General features: G+C 46.1%; 1 protein-coding gene across 3 annotated transcripts in view; it reads left to right on the forward strand.

The window, feature by feature from the left end:
* Positions 1–25,401, forward strand: part of LOC149366489 (KICSTOR complex protein SZT2-like) — a 197,033-nt gene that overhangs the window by 141,577 nt on the left and 30,055 nt on the right. For all 3 annotated transcript variants that reach the window (XM_089551003.1, XM_089551010.1, XM_089550996.1), the window contains 13 exons: positions 1,317–1,378; positions 2,254–2,321; positions 4,219–4,360; positions 6,128–6,252; positions 7,248–7,412; positions 8,632–8,725; positions 11,810–11,986; positions 12,396–12,599; positions 15,152–15,303; positions 16,086–16,275; positions 17,621–17,811; positions 20,324–20,465; positions 23,820–24,052. In XM_089551003.1, the coding sequence (XP_089407129.1) occupies positions 1,317–1,378; positions 2,254–2,321; positions 4,219–4,360; positions 6,128–6,252; positions 7,248–7,412; positions 8,632–8,725; positions 11,810–11,986; positions 12,396–12,599; positions 15,152–15,303; positions 16,086–16,275; positions 17,621–17,811; positions 20,324–20,465; positions 23,820–24,052 (1,945 nt within the window). The remainder of the gene's footprint in view (positions 1–1,316; positions 1,379–2,253; positions 2,322–4,218; positions 4,361–6,127; positions 6,253–7,247; positions 7,413–8,631; positions 8,726–11,809; positions 11,987–12,395; positions 12,600–15,151; positions 15,304–16,085; positions 16,276–17,620; positions 17,812–20,323; positions 20,466–23,819; positions 24,053–25,401) is intronic.

A 25,401-nucleotide genomic window follows, 5' to 3' on the forward strand; every position in this document is an offset into this window, starting at 1 on the left:
GTTCGGACAGACAAGTTTGGGAGTTTTACTGCTGGTGAACTAAAACTCTTCTGAGGAAAGATCTTGTATGAAGATGGAAACCATTATGACGCAGCGCTGTTGTGCCTGCCTTTATTCTTTTCTTGGGCGCATGTAAGCATTCATGCTTTCTTCATCCATTTGGTTTACTTATCAATAGGTGCAGACAATTTTCTATATGCTGAGTCAGTAAAATGTCGGTTTACTGCCACCACGTTGCTTGTGTTGCTTGTGCATAACTTAAGAAGTGCGCCTGTCGTAGCTTGTGTAAGAGCTTGTGTATATGCTTGTGTAAGAGCTGCACCCACAGCTTGGCAGCCAGTAAATTTGAAATCTTCATGTGTGTATAAATTTGCTGACATGATAGACTAGGCTGGGAGCTTGTAGATGATAACTGCCTGCGACACCGGGCTTTACTCCTGGAACCGAGAACATGGGGTGCCTTAGCACTGCTAACTCGCCTTATGCGCTCGGAGTTCGCACCAGAAAGGAAGAAAACGTTATGCTGTGCAAAAAACTAGAATGGGGAGTACCCACGCTAGCGGTGCGTTTCTTTGTAGCAATGCACCATGTGCCGGGCTCGGGTGATACGCACCGTTCACCCTAACGTGCTTGGTTTTGGAGCCACAGCAAAAGTGCTTTGAACCTAGTCGTAGACACAGTAACTGCACATTAAAATAAATGCATGAGTGTCTGCAAGGCCTTTGGCAGTGAAGCTGATATTAAAGTAGGCCAGACGACCTCCACCTGACACTGATGGCCGCAGATGGCATGCATGGTCTGCCGCTCTGCCAAGGCATCTTTACTGTCAAGACGAGTGCCAGATCCTAGGAGGATTTTGATCTTAACTTAAAATGATGTGACGTTTGCCAGTAAACTGATCTAGCAACGCGTTTTACTTTATGCGGTTAATTCACGCCGGTCATTGGGCACGCATCCTGTCATCCATACTTTCAGGGCGTGGTGTACTTGAAGGATTCGCCAGGATTGCACTAGTTCATTATAAAAATGCATGTCACAGTATATAAAGGGACATAGACCTGGGGCTCTGCTGCAGTCAGAAAAATTGTGCAGAAAGATGCCGGTCTCAAGGTTACGAGGTCATAAAAAAAAATGCGGGCCTTACATGGGTACATACGGTATTCTGTATGAGCTTTTTCTTCATGCAATCTATCATTTTTGCATAGGCTTTCACTGCGGAATACAAGGTGGTGCTATTTTTGGTTTCCTATCCTCAGTTTAGCATACTTGCTCTCTTACTGTGAACTTGAGTAATGTTTCATTGCATTATGTTGCAGGCTTCATGAAGTTCCTTGTCATGGGCGGCATGGCCGTGCTGAAGACGATGTCTCATTTTCAGGTTTGTTCTTCTCTTAAACGTGTACTTTTGAGCAGTCTCATCTTTTAAATGACTGCCAGCGCAAGGGCATACACTGCGGTGTTTACACGAATATAACACGAGAGTCATTGCTCACTTCATCAGTCGCAGAATGCATCTCGCGTTATAAGTGGTGCTAAGATCTGAATAGAAATTTTTTTTTCTTGCCGCTGCTCAAGATAGCTGCGATGGTCTTCACCACCATACTTGCGAGCTGGCAGGAGAAGCCAACTTTTCTATGCCCTCAGGGTCACACTGCGTGTTAGGGGGAGCGCACGGGAAAAGGAGAGGATTTTTATGAACTTAAAAAGAGTGGCATGGGCCATTAAAAAACAGTAGATACTAGAATAATTGAGTAGTGTCGGGGAAGGAAAAACAGGTGAACAAACGCAGGACTGGGTCGCACAAAACACGAAGCAGCAGTGTCATGGCGATGACGGTAGCCGCTGCTGCCTGGGAGACTTTGTGTGTTAATGCGTCAAGGCATGTGTTACAGTCAATGATGTTGCTCGCACTTCTGAAGTACTGCCTCTCAAATAATACCAACCTATCCATTTCTTCGGTATCTTTATGTGTCGTCTACGTTCTTTTCCTGAGCCCTCGCTGCCTCGGGTGTGGTTGGCTATAGAAAACTGTGTTTGCACTGTAATCTTAATATTTTTCTTTTTTTGTTTTCCATTTTTGTAAGGTCTGAAACTTCCCCCTCGCCTTAAATTATCGGTTACGTTATATAGGTGTGAATGTGGCAGATGTGCTAGTAATGGTGGAAATTATTTGCCGTTTAGCTCACAGCATCTGAGGGCAGCTTTTGTGGAACTTTTTGTTTTGTTTGTTTTTCATTTTCCATGGCCCCACAGGCTCGAGGAGCTCCTCACTGGTCAGCTTGGTACAGAAGAAAGCAGCTGCCGAGCAGGAGGAAGAATTTGTAAGACCGAGCTTTACCATGTTGCCATTGGCGCCAGCTTACCTATTTGCCGTGGGCCCCGCCGCGGTGGCTCAGTGGTTACGGCGCTCGGCTGCTGGCCCGAAAGACGCGAGATCGAGCCCGGCCACGGCGGCCCAATTTCGATGGAGGCGAAATTCCAGAGGCCCATGTACTGTGCGTTGTCAGTGCACGGTAAAGAACCCCAGGTGGTCGAAATTTCCGGAGCCCTCCACTACGGCGTCCCTCATAGCCTGAGTTGCTTTGGGACGTTAAACCCCAATAAACCAAACCAAACCAAACTATTTGCCATGGCTAGTTGGTCGGCTGGTTTGCATGCATATCAATCACAGCTGAAACAGTTGCAATAATTTTCTATTGTGCAATGGACCATTGACTGTGAGCAGCACAAGTTGTGTAGTCGAGAAATGTTTAATTTTAACGGGGGAAGCTGGTCTTAGAAAAAAAATTTTTGTTAATGAAGTCACAACAGTGGAATCTTCAAAAAACATTTATTTTTGCATGCTGTTTCCAAATATGCAATTTAATTTTATGCAAGACAAGTCCTTGAGGACTTGTATAATATGTCATGTAGCTTTTTGCCGAGAGCCTTCTGTAAATTTTGCTGCACGAAACTTGCTAGGACGCATGCCATTAGCTTGTTTTGACATCAAACTATGCAATAAGAGCAAAATTATTACCCTGCCTGTCATGGAAGTTGAGTTACAGGGTTTTGAATTCGCCATTTCACAAATGGGAAGAAACTGATGATTTCAAAATACTATAACTCGCCTTCTATAGCAGGCAGGATGATAACTTTGCCCTTATTGCATATCTTGATGTCAAGAAAAACCAATGGCATGCAATCTAGCAAGTTCCCTGCAGTGGAATTTCTTTCAAACTCTCGGCAAAAGTTACCTAACATATTGCATAAGTACGCAAGGACTTGTTGTACATAAAATTATATTACATATTTAGAATCAGCATGCAAAAATGCGTGTTCCCTGAAGATTTCAGGGTTGTGATTTCATTAATAAAAATTTATTTCTAAGACCCTCTTCCCCCCTTAAACAACAGGGGCCAGAGCAACAAAAAAAAAAAAGAAAAAAAAATTTGTGAGGTCTTTCTGCTAAAAGCACGGCGATACTTCAATAGCAAGCACAGCAGTGCAGCTAACAATAGTCATCCCTTAATACTGGCATGGCATTGTGTACTTGACATTTTGACTTAGCTGTTCTGTTTACATAAACCACTGTTGTGCAAGGCTAAAATTTAGTGTTAGTGTGTTAAGGACAACGCAGCCAGCTATGGAAAGAAAAATGATAGGCGTAACATTAAGAGATTGGAAGCGGGCGGAGTGGGTGAGGGATCAAACGTGGGTTAATGACATCCTAGTCGAAATTGGGAGGAAGAAGCGGGCTTGGGCAGGGTATGCAATGCGAAGGCAAGATAACCGCTGGTCCTTAAGGGTAACGGAGTGGATTCCAAGAGAATGCAAGCATAGCAAGGGGTGGGAGGAAGTTAGGTGGGCGGATGAGAATAAGAAGTCTGCGGGGATATGGTGGCCGTAAATGGCAAAGGACAGGGTTATTTGGAGAGACATGGGAGAGGCCTTTGCCCTGCAGTGGACGTAGTCAGGCTGACGATGATGATGATGATGGTGACAGAAGGCATTATTTTCACCGCTGAAAATCTAAGACATAGTTGCGGATCAGGGCGAGACAGGTTGCTTCAGAAGCTTTCTCTCTGAGATTTTATAGCACCACAACTGTGTCATCAGTTCACGTTGAAAAAAGAGTGGTAGCTAGTGGCATCACTGTGTGGACGACCCACCTTATTACAGTTATTTTCAGTGAGAATTGTTGCACACCTGTTACACTCCATGGTGCACCTGTTGCAGGACTTCCGACCACGTCTGAGCTCGGGCCACTCTGACCGGGACCAGTCTCATGACACGGTCAGCATGACTTCGCATGCCTCGGGCGGGCACCGCAAGTCACAGCAGTGTGTTGTCATGAACGTTCACGGCATCGTCCAACCAGGTGAGCTGGCAACACTGTACCAGCATAGCCAGGGAGTGTTTCCATGCAGGGCAGGATGAGAGGGATTCATCTTGTGGTTATTGTGCATGCATTTTTGCTCACCTTTTATAGAGGCATTCCCTTAAAGGTGCACTGAAGAGGAATCTGAAGTCGTCTTTTTGCCATGGGAACTGAATCTACACGTTCCGAGCATTCTTAGAAACTTCGATTTGTTGCCCTGTGTGGCCGATTTCCCTAATTAAATCAAATTAACATCAGGCTCCCGCCTTTTTTTTTTTAATTCTCCCCGTACGGTGGTTATGGACTGAAGGTTACTGAAGGTTACTGTGGTTATTGGAATACTGCGGGAAGCATTGCAGGAAGCATACAGTTAAAACCAGCAGCCACGTAATGATGCAATTGCAACGAAGACCAGCAGTCAGAGGCTAGTGGCACTGAAAGGCAATGAAATGGCACAACCTCCAAGCCTTCCTTTCATGTGCAGCCCTGTTGATTAAGTGACAGACCGAACAGCTGAACTGCCATTGGCCATGTATTTTTGGATTATGGTGTAACGTATGCTCTGAAGACTGAAAGTTTGCTCTCGCGTTACCTATTGCTAGTCCGGGAAAGCGACTTCCAGCTCTTGTGAGACCAGCTATATGGCGCACTTTTCAAATTTTTTTAAGTGGAACCAATTTGTATTCTAATGGAGCTCTGTGAATCGTGCGTATGAGCACCAGCACAAAGTGTTAATACCCATGGCTGGGCCTAACTTACTTGAACCTCATAAGTAGGTTGGCTTCACATGCAGGTCAACTCCTGCAATTTTTGAATGGCCGTTTTTGCAAAAGATTGACATAGCTTCACTGACTGCAACAAAGCTTCAGGGCCTTTTTCTTTTTCTTTTTTTTTTCACATAATGGCCCTGTATGTTGGAATAATAGATGGTTTTGAAAATGCCCATTGGGCCATTCAACCTCTTTGGTGTGCCAAAAATGTTGGAAATGTTTGCTCCAAAACTGTTCGAAGAAATTTATGCTTCACCTCAGGCCAAGGAACCACTATACTCACAAACCTAATAATGACCGCCGCCACAGTGGCTCAGTGGTTACGGTGCTTGGCTGCCGACTCGAATGACGTGGGTTCGATCCCAGCCGCGGCAGCTGAACTTCGATGGAGGTGAAATTATAGAGGCTCGTGTACTGCGTGATGTCAGTGCACATTAAAAAACCCCAGGTGGTCGAAATTATCTGGAGCCTTCCAGTATGGCTTGCCAAAAATATTCGAAGAAATTTATGTTTCACCCCAGACCAAAAAACCACTATTCTCACAAACCTAATAAGGACCGCTGCTGCGGTGGCTCAGTGATTACGGTGCTTGGCTGCCGACTCGAATGACGTGGGTTCGATCCCAGCCGCGGCAGCTGAACTTCGATGGAGGTGAAATTCTAGAGGCTCGTGTACTGTGTGATGTCAGTGCTTAGTCGCTTTGGGACGTTAAATCCTAAAAACCTATAAACCTAGATGCTGAGGGGTCTGATGCATCGCTTTGAACAAACTAGCTGCTCTAATTAAACAAATTTAAATTAACGAGACTCCACTGTACTTGCTTTGACTTGCTTGACACAAAAGCAGCTCTTTTTCATCAATACCACCTCCTCCACTTATGTCGGCTGCTTGGGAATTACCAGCCATTTATAGATGTATGCTAGAAATGACAAATCAGCGTATTTTTTCGTTTGTTTTTTTAGAACAAAGTGTATGCGTTTTTCACCTCTTGGCGCAGGCTTTGCCATCAAAGAGGAGCTGGTCTCAGTCATGCAGAATCGCCTTGACGATGCAGTCCTAGAAGTCCTCACGACCACCTTGGCACGCAATCCCGCGTGCAACCTTACTATTGACGACGTCCAGGTATGTAGGCAGGAGGCGCAGGGCTTTTGTTTTAGCTAACGCAGACCTTCCATGTACGCCAATGTGCAACCCCTTATTTATTTATTTATTTTATTTATTTACATATACTGCAGCCCCGATGGGGCTACTGCAGGAGTGGGAGGAAGAAGAAAGAAAACAGAGGGACAACATATTCAGAAGTCAACAGCATTAAAGTACAGAGCAATAATTCATCAGGCTAAGTATAGATTTGTAACGATATTGAAAAATAAGTTTGATTCCTGGGGGCATACATCACCGGGTAAAGAATTCCATCGTTCGATAACACATGGAGAAAAATTAAATTTGAACACTGTGCGCGTATGAATAGGTGATACATTCAATGGGCGGTAGCTCCTTGTAAATGAAGGTTTTGAAAATTGCCAATACTCGGGCAATGAAGCAAAGCGGTACGAATGAATAGTACCGTGAAATTAATTTAAGCACTCATTGTCGCGGCGAGTACAAAGGAGGGAAAGGCCTGTGGTAGGAAGAGCGGATGATGCTCAAAACTTTGTCATACCATTGGCAGATAAACTGTACTGTTTTCCTTTGGACGGATTCCAGCTTACTGTAATCGGTCTATTTATGAGGATTCCAGATTATCGACCCATACTCCAAAAGTGGACGAATTATAATTTTGTAAGTTACCAATTTAGTGTCTTGGGGGGGCAACACAAAGTGTATGCTTCAGGTATTTGAGCCCTCGCATTGCATTATTACTGATTATGTTAAATGTGTTTTGACCAAGACAAGTTAGAAGAAAAAAAAAAAAGAAGACCTATGAAGACCTAAAGACCTAAATGAAGAGAACATTTAATACTCGGAGTGCTATAGGAACTCATCATTTCGCTGTATATCCGAATGTGTAAGGAAACAGCTACAAAAAGACCTTTTTGAGCTCTTTCAAGATGACAATAACGACCATGGTGATTCCGCACTGTGTTGCTTTACCCTCATTTTTTTTTCCTGTGCAGTTCATCCAGAAGCCCCAGAGGGAGCCCACGACGCAGTTGTACTGCACAGTGCAGGCACAGCTGCTGCCCTACCTGCAGGCCCTGCTGGAGTACCTGCGTCAGGACCTGCACACTTTCCTGCCCACACCCAAGTACACGGATCCCAAGCCAGAGAACCACTTCAAGGTGAGGCCGGGGAAGAGGCACTACTTCTGAAGAAGGCGGACACTTCTTTTTTTGACTGCGGAACTCCGCCGCTGGTTTCACTTATTTCGTATCCACGAGGAAACTAATGCAGTTCGCCTGCAAAACCAGAGAGAGCAGTGTTGTTTTCAGGGACGGGGTAATTCTAGGTTCATTAGTCAATGTAGCACCAAGCATGTAGCTAGCAGCTCTCTCCTGAAGGTTTCGTAAAGGTAGTTGTTCACTCCATACATTTTGTGAAGGTGAGTCTCTAAAAATGTTTGCCTGGACAACGCAGCAAGCTATGGAGTGAAAAATGATAGGTGTAACGTTAAGCGATCGGAAGAGGGCAGAGTCGGTGAGGGAACAAACGCGGGTTAATGACATCCTAGTCGAGATCAAGAGGAAGAAGTGGTCTTGGGCAGGGCATGTAATGCGAAGGCAAGATAACCGCTGGTCCTTAAGGGTAACGGAGTGGATTCCAAGAGAAGGCAAGCGTAGCAGGGGGCGGCAGAAAGTTAGGTGGGCGGATGAGACCAAGAAGTTCGCAGGGATACGGTGGCCGCAACTGGCAAAGGACAGGGTTAATTGGAGTGACATGGGAGAGGCCTTTGCCCTGCAGTGGGCGCAGTCAGGCTGATGATGATGATGGTGATGGATCAACGAGTACTCATTAGTTAAGCATGAGTAGGAAGAATACTGTTTTCTGCTGAGTTGGTAACTCTTCTCTGTCAGGTTTAGGTGCAGAACTAGAGATCAGGTTAATTCTTAGTGTGATCAGAATTTCTTCTCATAAAGCATGTGATGTGCTCTGACTTTTTGTTACCCCTGGAAGATTAAGGAGTTTGCAGGGGTGCGGTGGCCGCAGCTGGCAAAGGACAGGGTTAGCTGGAGAGACATGGGAGAGGCCTTTGCCCTGCAGTGGGCATTGTCATGCTGATGATGATGCTTGGACATGAGGCTATCTTGAATGCTTGCTCACCTAGCCTTGATGGCCCTCTTCTGGAGTAGGCATTTGTATGTCATATGAATATACAAAGGTGTGAAAGACAGGAAAGCTGCCTGTCTTGCGCACAAGAATTCACCGATGAATACTAAGTAGGGTACCAGCAAGAGGCAATGCGGATGCCCCAAGAGTTGGTACTGATGTTGATTGTGGTCATTTTAACCCTTTGATTGCTGAGTTCATGCAATGCTGAGTTTTGGGCACTTCTGTCTGTAGCCCTACGTGGAACACCCAGCGCACGCTCTGTGCCACAAGGATGAAGACGTGTTCCTCTTCAACCGTTTCAAGGCCATGGGCACTCCCAGCAACGGTATGTGGTGCTCCTCAACTCTCACCAGCTCCCTCTATCTGTTATCACAATGCAGTATGTCATCTTTCCCACAGTGATGGTTCTCAACATGGTTGTGCTAATCAGGCAGTTGTCTAAACACCATTCTGTTATGAGCTGGTAATGAGTGACATGCAGTGAGCTTCTGTTGTTGTAATACATTCTGCTTCACATTCTTTTTCATCCTTGCCTGGGCCCAGCATTTGTTGTGGTTGCTCTTGTTTGAACAGTGGCCTTTGTGCCACCAATATAAAATCGCCGTATGGCGCTTGCAGTATTCATGAATAAAATAAGCTAGGATATTGTCCATGGTGAAATGCACGGCGCTAAACAACAAAGATCTAGCTAAACAGCAAGCTTTAATAGAAAGGGGCTATTTTGCTGGCTAATGGTTACCGAGCCATGACGGTAGATTTCTGCTAACATGACTCACGAGCTGCTTTGGTCTGGCTGTTCTGGAAAGTGGTCTTGCTTAGGAATTAAAGCTGAAAGCATAGTAAGCATAGGAAAGTTAATGCACGAGCTGACACCTGAGCATCAACTTCTTAAAAGGATAATAAGGAAGAAATTTCTCTGAGTAGAAATTGATTCTTCAGCTCTTTCCAGGCATGTCCATGTTAATTTCTGGCAGCAGAAGCCACATTATAGCGAGAAAATTGAATTTAAAAATTTTCCTGGCAGTCTAACCAAACCCATCACATCCTTGACGACAAGAACGGGTTGCCACCGTTATGAAGTAAAAGGCGGCATTGCGTAGCCACCAGTATCCATTCCCAAAAACCAATGTAGAAGACACTGCACAGTTTACTTGTGAAATCAGCCGATAGTGGCGACACCTGTATTTGGTATTCTTGCTTTTTTCTAGCTTATCAAAGCTCCATTTTCGGTGAGAGTCATCTTTTTGTGATTAGAATGTGGTAACCTTTATCGATACAGGCCAACTTCTGTATGTCCTTGATGTCCCTCCTAAGTGTCCGCATTGTGTTACTCCTTTGACCAATCACAACAGTAAAGGAATCAAAATTTGCGAAGACACTTTACCAACTAAAGTGTTGAGAGGCGAAAGCCGAGGACACTATGCCGTGACGACTTCCGGTGGATGTGACGCCACACCGTTCACGGGGCTATACCAATACCCAGATTGTACATCTTTCGGGGACCTTAAGTGTTAATTAGGCTTAATTACACATTTTTGTTCATCTAATTTGACACAGATCTGACGTTTTTCCGGCCCTTCTGTGACAATTTTCACTATGCCGTGATGACTTCCGGTGGACGCGACGTCGCACCGTTCCCATGGCTATATCAACATCCGCGCCATTTTGGTGCAATTTTCCATTTTTGCCTGTAATTAAGTAACTAATTAACCTACAGGCATCAAACTTGGCTTCTAGGTTAATTTTTTCTTCCTCTGTCTGAAGCAGTCATTGTTCTTTTTTAGTTCTCGAGTTAAACGTGTGTGACACCCTCTGCTAACGGATGACAGTATGAGCCATTAAAGGCTTTCGCCTTAATACTGAGGACAGCAGCGCAGTAACGGACAGGCACAAAAGGAGGATGGATGCAAACACAGGCGCTGTTCTACTAACAGCGTCGTTTATTGCTGCTCTGAACTGGCTTATACAGGCATCAGTTCCATGACAAAACGAGGAGGAGAAAACAACAACTCGCTCACCCGTGGCGCAGTTATCTCGTTGGTGCAGTCCCTTCCCTCCAATCACTCCAGCCACTTCGTATTAAGCACAGAAATCAACATTTTAATGTTCAACTTGCTGGACAAGTCGGAGACATCAAAATTGTTGCGTCTATAGTTTCTTTTTATGACTACCTTCCTGTTTTAGGTAACAAGAAAAGCTTTAACAGCGAGCAGCTTTCTTGTTGCACAAGAGCAGTGTCATGGGCAGAGCCTCACGGCAGACTTACCATATAAACGCGTGTAAAGGCCGCACTTTTTTTTCCAGATTCGAGGGCCAATTTTCGAGTTGCGGCCCATACACGCGGTGTGCGTAAAAAAATTTTTTAAAGTAAAAACACACCAATCAGGAAATGAGTGGCATTTATTCGGCGTTAAGTTGTCACTCGCGGAGTATTTCGACTCTGAGATGGTGCTGTGCTGTTGTGCACGCTCATCCCAAAAGAAGCCGCGCAGCATGTCCGCTGTCAACGCAAAGCCGTTGTTCCGCACTTCCATCACATAGCAGAGCAGCATTTCTTCTAGTTTGGGAAACTCGCACGGCTTGCCTCGGAAAGCACAGTTTTTACAGCTTGTGTTTCTCAATGCATCCTTTTGGTTGCACCATCATCGGACGCACTCCTCAACAACGTCGAATTTCCTGCCTGCTGCACGCTTGCCGTGTTCGAGAGCTAACTCCCAGCCATGTAGCTATTAAGGTGCTTGCCCATCGTGCTAAAACTGCAATGCTCGGCGGCAGCACGCGAAAGCCACAACTACGGTGACTACGGCGAGCATGCTAATACGCCACAAAAATAACAAAAGGCTGGAGCTGGCGATACCGTTGCCGATGTGAATAGCAGGAAGTCGCGGCAGAGGAAAAAGTTGACAATGATGATAACTGCGACCTCAGGCACCATCTATGGATGGTGCTTGGAAGCCCCTGTGCGCGTGCGTGGCCTCTGTGATCAAGCCCACTGTTGCTCGCAGCTGGAGCTGATTGCGGAGGCCATGGCACGTGCATTTAGAAGGGTATTTCCACCTGGGCCGTGGAAAGTTCGGGTGCGGCCCTTACACGGATTTTTCTTTTTAAACATTTCCTTCGGGAGAACGAGGTGCGGCCCTTACACGCATTTGTACGGTATGTCCAACTGTAGAATAAGGATGAGCAGGGAAAGAAAGAGGGTGGCCATCTCGAAAGAGACGTGGCACATGTTTGTGCGGAGTGCACGAGGCTGGCGCTGACAAGCGCATCATGACGGCTGCTTCTGTGGTTGGCAAAAACATGTCGAGGGTGGTGCATGGGAGTGTGATCGCTGTTTTCGCCCTTGTGCCAGCATGCTAACCCATGGCCTCTTTGTGGTCCACCTCTTCCCGCTGTCTCTGTCACCCAGGGATTGCCTGCATCATCCTGTCCATGGTGGACGCTCAGGGGCGGCCGGTGCAGTTCCTCAGCTGCCCACTGCCCAAGGCGGGAGCATTCAGCTGCACTGAAGCGCCCACCGAGTACCAGGAAGTGTCATTCCTGTCCCGCGAGGAGGTCAACGAAGCCAGTGCTGATGGGACACCTGGTGAGAGAATCTTTCCGGGTCTGCTGGCTTCGCCCTTGTTGATGTTGCCTCCGCTGGTTTTGTTTGGTTTCGTTGATCACTTTGCATTGATCTTTGTTCAGCCTTGTACATGTCTCGACGAAGATGTTCAATGTCTTTAGATAATAGACACCTTTAGCATACCGTGTACCGTGTTACCGCCACTGTTATCGGAGTACCGGGAGCCCGTTCACCGGCGGTGAGCATGCACGCGCTGATTGGTCCCAATGCTGCAGGCGCGAGCACAGCTGCCGGGTATGTGGCGCAGCGCCATCAAGGCAATTTGCACATGCTCATTGGCTGCACGAGGCTCCCGGTACTCCTGTACCGGTAACAGTAACACGGTATTCTAAAGGTGTCTAATAAACCTCCCCCCTCCCCGCTTGTGCAGGTCCGATGGCGATGATCCGCTTCCAGGTGTGGTGCGTTGGCAAGGACTACCAGGAGCACCTGGTGCGGAGGCTGCAGAGCACTGTGCAGCACGCCTACTGGGACGTGCTCATGGAGTACCGCCTGCTCACCTGCCCCGTCTTCCGCGAGGCACAGCAGGAAGGGGAGCCCGCCTGCTTCAGCGAGCCACCCACGCCGGTCAAGGGTACTTGCTTGTTGCCGCCTTCCTCTTCCTGCCTTTCTTTCTTTTCTCCCACCTGGAGCAATCTGCTGTATTTGACACTCTACTGACTTAGAAGAGTTTTAGGGGTTCAACGTAGTTAACCCGAGTAGAAATGCGAAAGCACGGGTTCAGTCTTCAATTGGAGGGGACGCTTAAGCTCCCCGTTAAGGGTATGATGCAATAACTTTAGTGGGTTAATGCCCATACATGCAGAATTGGTCATTCTGTACTTAACATTCATACTGCATTAACACCTCTTTGTGGGCTAGTTGGTATGTACTTGAATTGGGAAAAAAACAGCGTGAAACCATGCAAGCGACAGGAAAGAATGAAGACGAGACACGGGCACCTCTGTCTTGTCTTCATTCTTTCTTGTGGTTTGCATAGTTTGGCGCTCATTTTTTACCAATTAACATCCATAGATGGCAGTCAGTCCTCATATACCACTACCAGCACAATGGTGCAGCGGTTAAGCGATGAGCCACTGCGCTGACTGTTTCTATCACAGTCAACAAAAGGGATTGTGCGACCCACGTTGCTCTTCCCGGGCAACCTCTTGTGACCAGTCATTAATTTAACTGCTGCCTGCCACCTGCCCCTCATTGGCAGGTGGCAGGCACAACGCTCCTCTGAACTTACCAAGCCTATCCGAGCTAACTCAGGTAAGCTCGGGGCAGGGGTAGTTCAGATCACAAGACAAGACAAGATGACAGGGTTTTTGCAGCTCAGGGTTGGCACGTCTGGAGTGGGGCTTTTGTACTAAAAGATGACTCCAATATAAGTCGACGCATACACCCTGCCCACACACCCCATGTGATCCATTACAGTGCACACAGCTCAAAGTTGTTCCGTATGTATGGTCACTTACGGTTCAAATACCACAGCAGATGCTCTCAAAATTCGTATTACCGAGAAGCACAATCGTCAGCCAATTTTTTTTAACTGTTACAAATTTTTATTTGAAAAACTATGAGATGTGTCAGTGAGGTCTGTTGAGCTGGATTTTGCTACAAGGTACACATTATTGGATCAGTGAGATGATGTTCAATTGTCTTTAAAAGAACTAATGAATTTTTTAATTTTAGGGGGCAAGGTTATATTTCGAAATTGAGGGCCATTAACATCGAAGGTCATCCCTGTTTTTAAATTTTCTTAATGTGCAATGTCATTCGAAATATTGAACATCAAAAATATGCATGTGAAAGCTTGTTGAGTTGGCTTTCCATCATTACCGAATTATGGATTGACGTCGCAGTGTGTGGGGTATGATTGCCGAAATCAAGTCACCCTCTACATCAAACAAATATACTGTGACGGACTAGAAGACGGCGAAGCGGGCAGTGGCATGGGCAGGAGCGCTCGTGCTAGGCTCGCAGACATTAAATCATATCATCGCCATCGGTCATGCAGTCCTTTCTTCATCGCTTGCCGTCACGTAACAATACCAACTGCTCCTGTATATGATGCGTGAAAAGTGTGTCAGATGCCATTTTATAAATATGCAAGGCAGGAGAGCCAATTCATAGAGTTTTCAAATGCGTATTTTTGCCATTCAGTGTTTTGAACTACATTACCAATTAATAAAATTTAGAAACACAGCTTGCCTTCAGTGTTGACAGACATCAATTTCGCATTACAACCTTGCCCCTTAAAAGCAAAAATAAAAAAAATTATTCATTAATTTAAGCCAGTTAACCATCCAATCATTGATTCATATGGTGTACATAGTATCCGCCTTGCTGTACATTCTAGCTCAAACAGGCTACACCAACGTATCTCACACAGTTTTTGAAATAAAAATCTGTAAAGGTTAAAAAAAAAAGTCACCCTGTATAGGTTATGCATGAGGGGTAAACACCGTTATCAGCAAGGCATTACAGTTATGACCTTTTTCTGCTTGTGCCTTTGTTACTGTGCTCTTGGCCTGTTGGAAGCTTCAAATGGCACCTAGCAGGCAAGCGTAGTTTGTTGGTACTGCAAACTTTAACAACTGTTGTGATTCACTAGTTTATTTTTTAATGCCTTACATACTTAAAATGTGGCTGCTGTTAAATCAGCATTGACGTGCAGTGATTTCAACATGTTGAGATATTTCAAGCAGCAGTGGAAACAGGAGAAATAAAAGTGACACAGGTAGCATGTGGGCCATGTAGGAGGTTACAGGTATTGGGATTATAGGATATTATAGGATTATAAGGTCATTGCATGGACTATTGCAATATTCGCTTGTATTTGAACCATTGTACTGTGTATGTTAAGTCGCTGCTGCCAAATTGGCTCCCTGACCTTGTCAAGCTGTGTTCGCAGCTCTTTGTCAGGAAAGCCGTCAACATTGTACTAATGCTGAAAGAATAAATTTGATTTGAGCAATTGATTTGAGCAATTGATTTGCGTTCATGACTGCACAAGAGAGAGCCCTCGCAAAACGGAAAGAAGAAAGGTAGCTCATGTATATGCTGAACTGTCTTTCCCCACTGCTTCTTGCATTGCTCTTGTGCTTGAGACTGTTTTTTTTATTGCTGTCTCTTTCGCAGTGCGCAGGACAGGTCGTGTGCTTGCTGAGCAGGCACGTGACAAGTCGTTCCTGTTCGGCATGTTTGGCTCCCGCGGCAAGGAGATGTCCTCCTCGGTTCCCGATGTCTCCGAGAAAGTGAAATCACCCAAGGAGAACCCAACAGAGTTTAATGTGAGTGCATTCTGCAGAGTAGAGGCCGTATTCTCTAGTGGTTACACTCAGCTCTGGGGCACTTCGCTTTATTTTGCATGCTGATTGGTTGAGGTGGTACAGGCGGCATAGCAGAAATAATTTGATGTCAGTCACAGTTCCTGCCAACATCCGTTTTCTGTCGCGTGGAAAGAAAGATGATAGGTGTAACGTTAAGAGATCAGAAGCAGGTGAAGTGGGTGAGGGAACATGCATTAATGACATCCTAGTTGAAATCAAGAGGAAGAAGTGGGCTTGGGCAGGGCATGTAATGCGCAGGCAAGGTAACCGCTGGTCCTTAAGGGTAACGGAGTGGATTCCAAGAGAAGGCAAGCGTAGCAGGGGGCGGCAGAAAGTTAGGTGGGTGGATGAGATTAAGAAGTTTGCGGGAATACGGTGGCCGCAACTGGCAAAGGACAGGGTTAATTAGAGAGATGCGGGAGAGACCTTTGCCCTGGGCGTAGTAAGGCTGATGATGATGATGATGATGTTTGCCAAGCGCATGTCTGTCCATTCAGTGCCTGTGGGATGTTTCTGTTTGAACTGTGCTTACTTTATCACTTTTCTTGTTCATTCTCTCTCTGATATGAATTTGATGGCAGCTGGAGGTCGGGAGTGCGTTTTTGTGGCCGTGAGTTCAACACCTGTTCATTTGTATCCACTATAAGTGCCAGTGAGATGCATAGAAAGTGCTAGCTTCATGTGTGTTGTCAGAAGATGCCTCTTCCCAGCCCTGTTAATACGAGGCCTTTCTCTCTTTCCAGTTCTCTGATGCCCTGTTCACTGACGTGCCGCCATCTTTGCCGGCCGCCGCCGCCGCCAAAACTCCGGTGCGGTCCATGGAAGCCGACTTACCTGGTGTTGAGAACTGGCCCGTGACGAGGGTTGGGGAGAGACTCAATGCCACATTCCAGCATGCTGTTCATGACTTCCTGGAAGGCGGCGTTCAAATCGGCAAGTTATACGGTTTTCGTAGTGTGAGTGTTTTCAAGCCAAGCCACCGGCAGAAAACCATGTCGTGATGCAAGCCATCCCCTTTATTTTTTATTCACGCATAGAGTAAGGCCTGCTGCATCAGATTCCACAATGTTGTAATAGTTTGATGTTTCATTTCTTCGCCTCTTTTGTAAAGCACAGCAAAACCTCATTAATTCGCAGTCATCGGGACCATGCAAAATATTGAAATTAACTGGGTTTTCAAATTAACCAACCACAGAGAAAAAAAAAGACCCAGGCAAAAAATTTTTTTGTGGGAACACGCCATCTTTACTGGCCGAACTTTGCGCTTACCTTAGATTGCCGTTTAAATCTCAGCCATCCAGCTCGTAGCCCTTGCTGGCCAAAAAGAAAGTTGACTCGGAGTATAAGTCGATTAATACCCTGCCCCGTGTACTTCTTCCCGCCACTGCATTTTGTTTTGTAGTTTCCCGCGGGATGGCGTCGCGGGGCACGTGAACTCAAAGCAACAAATTTGCAAAGCATAACAATGCCATCACAAGGACAGCAGTCCAAAGCCAGTGGAGATCAAAAGTGAAAAAGCGGCCCAACTGATTGCGCTGCCACATTTTGAATGATTGTGCCGGTGACTCAGTGGTTGTGATGCTCTGCTGCTGACCCCAAGGACGCGGGTTCGATCCCGGCCGCGGTGGTTGCATTTCGATGGAGGCGAAATGCTAGAGGCCCGTGTACTGTGTGATGTCAGTGCACGTTAAAGAACGTCAGGTGGTTGAAATTTTCGGAGTCCTCCACTACAGTGTTTCTCATAGCCTGAGTCGCTTTGGGGCATTAAATCCCCATAAATTACTAAACTACTACTTGAAGGAATGGCAGTCATCACATTGTCAGCACCAGGCGTCCATTTACCCCTCACCCCACTCCGCGATGAAATCGCTTCTGTCGCACTCCTCTGTGATCGCGCTATGTGTGATATGCTAAAACTAATCTAAGCATGCAGCAGATTTAGTGGGTTGCTTTTTGTTCAGTGGTAAATAAAACATTTTTGAAAAGGAAGCTATCATCAAAATCTATCATGTGGGGTTCACAATAAGTGACACTGTTACTGCTAATTTCCTTTCTTCAAAAAACCAGTTTTTCATTTGTCCAATGGGCAAGGTGTTGCGCGGAATGGGGGAAATAGTTCAGTGGTCTCCCTGGCAGGTCTGCAACATGCTGTCGCATTCCACTCCTAAAGGGGAAGTTAAGCGTCCTCCAAATTTTTCTTTTCTACTTTTTTTGTGCTTAGCAATGCTAAACTGTCGGCCATTTTTTTTTTTCTCCTCCGCCTGTTCATGTGGATCAGGGGTTCCCAGCCTGGTGGTGTACCGCTGTGCTGTCAAGGCCCGCCGGGCCGTCCCCCTGGTCCTGAAGGAATTCCAGAACGGCCTCAAGAGCCTGCCGCCCGAATTTTCGCTCGCCATGTTTGCCGAGGAAGGGCGCCCCGGCCGGCCCACGGAGTTTGTTCACTTCATCCCACTCGTCAAGCAAGCCATGGTGAGTGGACCTGCACTGCAGGTGCTGCGATTGCACTGGGTGCAAGTTTACACGAGTTTGGTGTAGGTGCACCAGTTTGGTTTAGGTGCACCAGTGTGGTGTTAGTGCATCAGTGTGGTGTTAGTGCACCCGTTCGGTGTAGGTGCACCAGTTTGGTGTTAATGCACCAGTTTGGTTTTGGTGCTCCAGTTTAGTGTAAGTGCAGTGCATGCATTCACCTTCTTTGAATGGTTCTTCATGCCTTTGTGCTAAAATTTTGAGTGCGTACTTAAGATTTGTACTTTCCAATTAATTCAGTAGCCCTGAGTGGTTGCATTGTGTTTTATATTGATAAAATGGAGGTTTACGAAGTAACAATGTGCCTTGCATTCAGTTTGAGACTACCATATCACTTTACTGGCTCGGATTTGTTTGGAGGTTTTGAATTTCTTGGCTTCGTGGCAAATCCTTTTGTAATTAATGTTTGTTGCTAAGAGGTAAGTAATTACTGATGCAAGGACAAGGCACCTCGGAAATAATGAAACTTTGCCCGTGTGGAGCTTTGAATGCTGAAAGCAAAGCAGTCGTCGAGCCTTTGAGCGAACTCACCAGTTCCGAGTGTTTCTCAAGTGGCTGTGCTTGATGAAAGCACTGTTTGCATGTGGTCTCCCCGATAACAGCGCTAGTTATCCGGAAAAGTTATTTATTTAGCATGGCAGGGAGTATAGCGATTATGATGAGAAGAATCAAATTGCAAGGCATCTGAACTGAAATTGAATAGCTTCTGAAATTCCTGTGCAACAGTGTGCAAGGGCTGTTTTAGAGACTTGGTAGATTCCTCGGCTTGGTTGCCTCATCACTGAAGATGGCTCACTTTACCCCCCCCCCCCCCCCCCTCCCAACTTCTGTTCACGTTGTCTGACCGGAGGACGGTCTTTCATCATGAACAGGGGGCAGCAGGGCCCTGCATGGCATGATGGGACATAAATTAATTACTCAGTTATCATTAAATTCAATTTTGGAAGTGAAATAATATATCATTAATTCCCCTACTGCGCTGATATATGTTTTATGCTACCCTGATGGACCTCCCATATAAACGATGTGGTATGCGAAATGCGCGCACCAGAATTCTGGTCCATTTGTCTCTCAGCATCTTTCATTCGTTTAATTAGTGAGCCCTTCTTCATCTTTTCTTTTTCATGTGGAGAGATGGCAATACCTTTTTGTCTCTGAGGCAAGAATATGTCCGAGGGGGCATTCACTTGATGTGACAGGAGTTTCAGCATTAACCGTATATGCTAGAGGGGTATGGTGGGGGGGGGGGGGGTGGCTGCGGGGGCGATGTTCTGCCTACAGCTGCGGACACTGTAAAAAGTGCAATGGCAGGGTGTATACCGTATTTACTCGCATAATAGGCGCACTCGCATAATAGGCGCACCCCCAATTCGGTCGCGAAAAATCTGATTTTTTTATTTCCGCGCATAATAGGCGCACCCCGAACTTGGCACTGTGATCAGTACTGTATTTACACGATTGCAAGCCGACGCCTCCCCACCCCCACAATCATTATTTTAACATAGTTTTTGCTGAACACACTACTAGTCCTCACTAGTGCTGCCGCCGTCGCAGATGCTGCGGACCCACAGCACGTACAACGACATCGCGTGGAACAGCCGCACACAGATTTCAGGGATGCTCACTTTAAACGTCTGTTTGGAAAGCTTCATCAGCCGGAAACCTTCCCGACTTAGGACCCCGAAAACCGCGGCGATAGGAGTCGCATACGAAAATTTAGGCACGCCGCAGTCGCAACTGCCGCACTTCTAATCCACATCAAATTTCCGGCCTACCGCACGCTTGCCGTGTTCGAGATCTAACTACCAGCCGTGTAGCTATTAGGGCGCTTGTCCGTCGTGCTATGATAGCAACGCTCGGCGGCAGCGCAAGAAAGCCACATCTGCGATGAACACGCTACGACAGAAACCGACCTTTTGACAGCCATAAAAAAACTGGAGCTGGTGATGCTGATGTCGATAAGGATAACGAAAGCTCGTGGTGGACGAAAAAGTTGATGATGATGATAAGCTTGACCTTGGGCGCCATTCGTGGGCGGCACCTGGAAGCTCCTGTGCGCGTGCACGGCCGCCTTGATCACACGCGCGCCTCCGCTCCTCCGCGACCAAGCACGCGTTGCTCGCAGCCTGAGCTGATCGCGGAGGCCATGGCGCATGCATTTCGAAGGCTATTCCCGCATGGATCGTGGAAAGTTTGGGTGCGGCCCTTACAGGGATTTTTTTTAAAATTATTTCCTTCGGGAAAACAGGATGCGGCCCGTTCACGGGTGCGTTTATGCGGTATGTTTGATTTTGCGAGTCGAAAAATTTACGGAAATTTTACCCCGCGTAATTGGTGCACCCCGAACTTTGAGCCGGATTTTCCGGAAAAAAAGTGCCCCTATTATGCGAGTAAATACGGTATACTAGTTTGATGTGTGACTGCAGAGGTTCCACCTGCCGCTTCTCTCTTCCAGTTCCCCGAGAAGTATGCGGAAACGATGGCTCCTGGCAGCCAGCGGCGCTTCATCGTTGTAGGCAGGGACGAGAACCAGTGGAAGGCCTTCATGGGGCTCTCCAACCTGGCCACCTACATCGAAAACACCCGGGCCACCAAGAGTGAGTGACAGGTTTTTACCGGGCCTTTGTACATGCCTGCTGCCACTTTCTTTACCCTTTGCACACTAGCCATATTTTTTTTTTCAAAAGGAGGCAAATGGAAACTTATTGGTGGGCTAATGATGGGTTAATGGCGGGCTAACTTTGATTTATTTATTTGCTCCGCTGCTAAGCTTCGCTCTATGTTTACTGAGGATGAATAACTGATTTTACTTATCCTGTGATTTCATTTTTCGGACCACTTCTTCGGACCACTTCTGTTCTGCACTGATCAAGTGTTTTCATTTTCTTTTGTTTGACTGTATGAATTGATTGCTGTTGACCAAACGCTGCTCATTAACCCATTAAGGCCCAAGAAAAATCTAAGTGAGGGATTTTCTTCATTTTTAGCACATAATGCTCTCTTATAAAGGAAAACAGATTATTTAAATTTCGTTACGATTGCTTCATTCATTCTGAAGTTACACAGGCGTACTTTTTATAGTACGCTGGGTCTTCCCCATAGCACAAGTGGCTACTGCGCTCCACTCCTACTTGGTGGCGTAAATTTCTTTAATGTCCGTGATTTTTACAAAGGGTGATATAATACTTCTTAGAGGTCCTCATGAATCTTTTCTGACTCTACTAGCACCATAGATATCCTAATTTGTGCAGGAAGCTTTCTCCTTTTCAGAGAAGCATCATACACGGTTGAGCCAGACTGTCTGAGAACCTTTGGTTGCTGCATGTCACGGCGTAGGTAATGACGAGTAACATTCTTGCCAAAACAAAAATCGTCAGCAGGCTCGTACCTAGCAATTTGGTTGATTGCTCAGGCGTTCACAATTGCAAAGTGGAGCTTTCGTGTCAACAGCCTCTCCCACTTTTTGTCCCTGATGCCAATGTAGTAGCAGTTGATGGCTTGATCCAAAAGGTCGACATCTGCCATACCACTGTTGTATTAGGAAGGAAGTTTTGGCTCACAGAATTCCTGTTTTTCGTGCGCTCTAGGCAACCACCGCTTTACAAAACATGTAGGCTGAAAGCTGTTATAGTTGCAGGCCATATCGACTACACTATTGTCATTAGTCTTCAATAAAAGCGTGTAACCTACACTGTTGAAGCAAGAACCAATTTTTCCTGGCTGCTTCTATTCCGTTGTTTTCTTTGGGCCGAGTGCACACTTCCTAAACCCGCTTTGGCAAATGGTTCGTGTAGCTCAAAATTCCTCCCGGCGGAGCGTTATAAGAATGTCTTGACTGGTAAAAAAAAGTTGCCAAAAAAGATGAAATGGTCACTAAGCATTGAAATCGCCTCAGCCAACGACAAGACAACGCCTGGTTGCAAAAGTTTTTTTTCCGAACTCAAGGACTTTCCACAGCAGGTGTGAAATGCATAACAGTAACCGTCTGTTCTACCGAACATACAGTTCTTATAACAAACATTTTATTAGAACGAATTAAAATCACACCATCGCCATATTCAGGATAGCTGGCGACAAGCACAGCAGTCTCTGAGGTTTCGCTGAGCAGAAAAAGTGCTTTTTTCTCACGAACTTCAAGGACCCATAAGACCTATGACCTGGAATAAACAGGCGCCGTTGTGCACACAGGAAGACCCAGTGTACTATAGAAAGTACAGCCGCATATAATTCATCATAGAGCAAAAAAAGCCAAAGGTGTGGGACATTCAAAGCATCCACTGTTTACTTTCGTTTTTCGTGCTGCTCTATACTTGAAACTAGCGTAATATGTACATAAACACGGCCGCAATAAAATTATAAGGCAGCGACTACCGGTGGAGTTCATGGCAAACAAACATCGTGAAGTTTCACTATGGAAAGAAGGCATACTGAGAAGAGAAAACGCGCCTTCTAAGCTTAGGGGCGTTGGCCGATCCCCTGGTGACAGAAGCATTACCTACTTGAAGAGAAAAATTCAATCTTTCGTCTTGAAATCATAAAAAATTTAACTGTACTTTTAAAAGTACGCTGGGCGCTAATGGGTTAAGTGGGGCGACAGACTTGTCAAGCCGCCTATTGACGGCTTTTTTTCGTCGTCCTCCATCTGTGTACTGCACATGGGGGAAATAAAGTCTTCTTCTTTTTCTTCTTCTAATGATGCTTGCACTGGGGCAGCAGTTAAGCGATGCGCCACTGCCTTGCAACGGCACGCGCTACCACTGGTGGGGCTTGTGCGACCCAGGTTCCTCTTGCCGAGCAACCTCTAGCAACCAATCGTTAGTTCTGCCAACTGCCACGGTGCGCAGTTTGGACGCAATCTGGTGGGCAGGTTGTGATGACGCCACAAAGTTACGGGACCTAGGTGCTCCCCCTGCCTCCTAAATTGCTTCTCTGGGAATTTTTTTGTGCATTTTTCGCTTGTGGTCAGTGACAGTGATCCCGACTATGCCGGATTTTCTGCAATACGAACTCCTTAACACTATTGTGCTAAAATAGATTTGCTGTACATTTGTAGCTTGTTTCAAAGTATAATGCGAGATGCCTTCTGAAGCAGGTGGTTTAACGAAAAAACTCACGTTATAGTCGTGCAAATGTGGCAGTGTTGCTTTTGCCAGGCATCAGTTTCATGACTGTTCCCATTTAGACAAGTGAGTTTTTTACTTTCAGAGTCACAGTGTTCCGCAAGTTAGCTTGCTTAAATGGATGGAGGAGCAAGCATGTCAAGGGATCAGTAGAACTTCATTCTCTACGAGATTTTGCCCTTGAAGAGAATTCAGACAATGAAATCAACTAGATTTCCATCATTCTATCATTCCTGCTGATATCCACAAACACATCATCACTAAAAGAAATAAACGTAATGCAGTTGCTAACATACATTTCTACAAAAAAATGCTGAAATTCGTGATTTTTCGGGGAATTGCGGAAAACTACGGGACCTAGTTATGTCATGTCGCACTTAATGTCCAGAAGCTGCAAAAGGGGCTATGAGGGATTCTGTAGCGGAGGACTCTAGATTAATTTCAAGCATCTGGGGTTCTGTAACGTGCCGTGACATTGCACAGCACATGGCTGTGATGACTTCATTGAAATACAGTGGCTGTGGCAGTGGTTCAACCCAATGGCTTTTGCGGAGCCACTGCCAATGAGCCACTGACAGTGAGCTATTGTGTCAGGTATTAATTAAATGTAGAATGTTTGTGCACCGGAATATTCATTATTCGAAAACATTAAGTTGTCACAACGTAAGGGCATGGTTCACCTTACACTACGCAGATTGAGCTTAAGGGCTGCCATAAGTGCTTTGCTGCATGGTTAACAAACAAACCACCGCTGTCCGGCTACTTTTGGTAACGACGGTCCATGTCAGTAACCCATAGTTACATACTTTCACGATCATTGTACTCTCGCAGGCCACAAGTCCACCCAGCTTTTTGAACCATACATGCTGCCAACATCCACGTACTTGGAAGTGGCGGCGCTGAGTCGAACACCGAGCACGCCGTCGTCCGTTCCACCCACCGGTGCTGTGCCACCTCCAGACAAGGCCAGAAACACGGCTGTCGCTGCTGACGTAGGGGAAGGCCGGCAGCCCGCATTGATACCCAGGCAGCGGCTGCTCTTCTTGCGTGTGGAGGACAAGGCGGTGAGTCCCGCTTTCTGCTGTTAACACGGGAATCTTCGGCCGACACGCACAAGAGAAGCATTTAGGGACGAGTTGCTCGTAGAGTGAGATTTGTTTTTGGAATGCATTGGAACTCTCGGGAAGCGTAGTGCTGCCACTAAGTGGCCCATAAATAGCAGTAATAATTAGAACAACAGTAGTGTCTGTTTGCAGTCTTACGGGGCACATACACCTACAGTCAAAAGTGGGTGGAATGCCATATTAACAAAAATATTTAATTAATCTCTCTCTAATAAGGGAGTAATTACTCATCATTGAAATCCACCCGAGCGCAGCCATATGGCTATAAAGGAAAGCTGTGCAGCTTTCTCACTGTTCCATCTGATCATCATCTCTCTCTTTTCATGCAGCCTAGCACAGATATTTGCAGCCTAATTCTGAGTGTGTCAACCGGGCAGTGCTCTATTGTATATCTTAGTAAGACTTGATGTTGGGCTAGTCGGTTCATGGTTAGAGCGAAACAAAACTGCGCGAAGAAGACGGGACAAAAGAAAGGCACAAATACACACACACAAAGCGCAGACTTCCAACTGACTTTATTTTGTAAAAGCAGGGTGCTTATAAATGCAGGGTGCTTATAAAAGCAGGGTGTCATGAGTATCATGTGGAATGCTCTCACATATGAAAGAACCAGCGTAATGGTCTCTGGAACATTTTCTTTTCGCTCTTATACTATCTTAGGCATTATGTTCCAAAAACTTTCGGAACACAACGGGGCTTCCGGGGTCTAGGATAGGCAGTTTCTATGTTTGAAGTGAACTGAACAGTGTGCCCTCAACAGATGCATGAATATGCCCAACAACACCTTGCCCTTGCTGCAGCTTTGGAGCATGAGGTGAGGCTTGTAAATATGCGTGTAGTTGGGTGTTGTCGTATGCAAGAGCAACTGTCTACTGCCGGGGCTAATGCCTGCTTTGCGAAGCACTTCATGCAAGACCGGTTGGAAGTGTCATGCAGTGTGTATGATAGACTGTGATCCATGTCAGACATCATGCATGTACAAGGACAACACCATGAGATACTATCAGATGCGTTCCCAACAGAATTTGTGAGTACCTTTGTGCTTTGCTGTGCATGCAAGGGAAGTTTAGGGAAAGACAAGGTTCCCAGACTCTCTCAAAGTAACGGGTTCCTCATTTACCACTGCTAAGTGACATCATTGCGCATCTCTTCACATATCCGATTCATGTACCTCAGACTCCCCATGCACGGTCAGCAGCTCGGCATTTTTGGCCAAATCATGACTATGCCAGTTAAGTTGAAGACATGGTAAAGTTGTTTCCATGAACAGAAACTGAACACGATGACAG

The sequence above is a fragment of the Amblyomma mixtum genome, chromosome 1, assembly GCF_055824585.1.
Source record: "Amblyomma mixtum isolate Tamu chromosome 1, ASM5582458v1, whole genome shotgun sequence".
In the NCBI taxonomy this organism is placed as follows: domain Eukaryota; kingdom Metazoa; phylum Arthropoda; class Arachnida; order Ixodida; family Ixodidae; genus Amblyomma; species Amblyomma mixtum.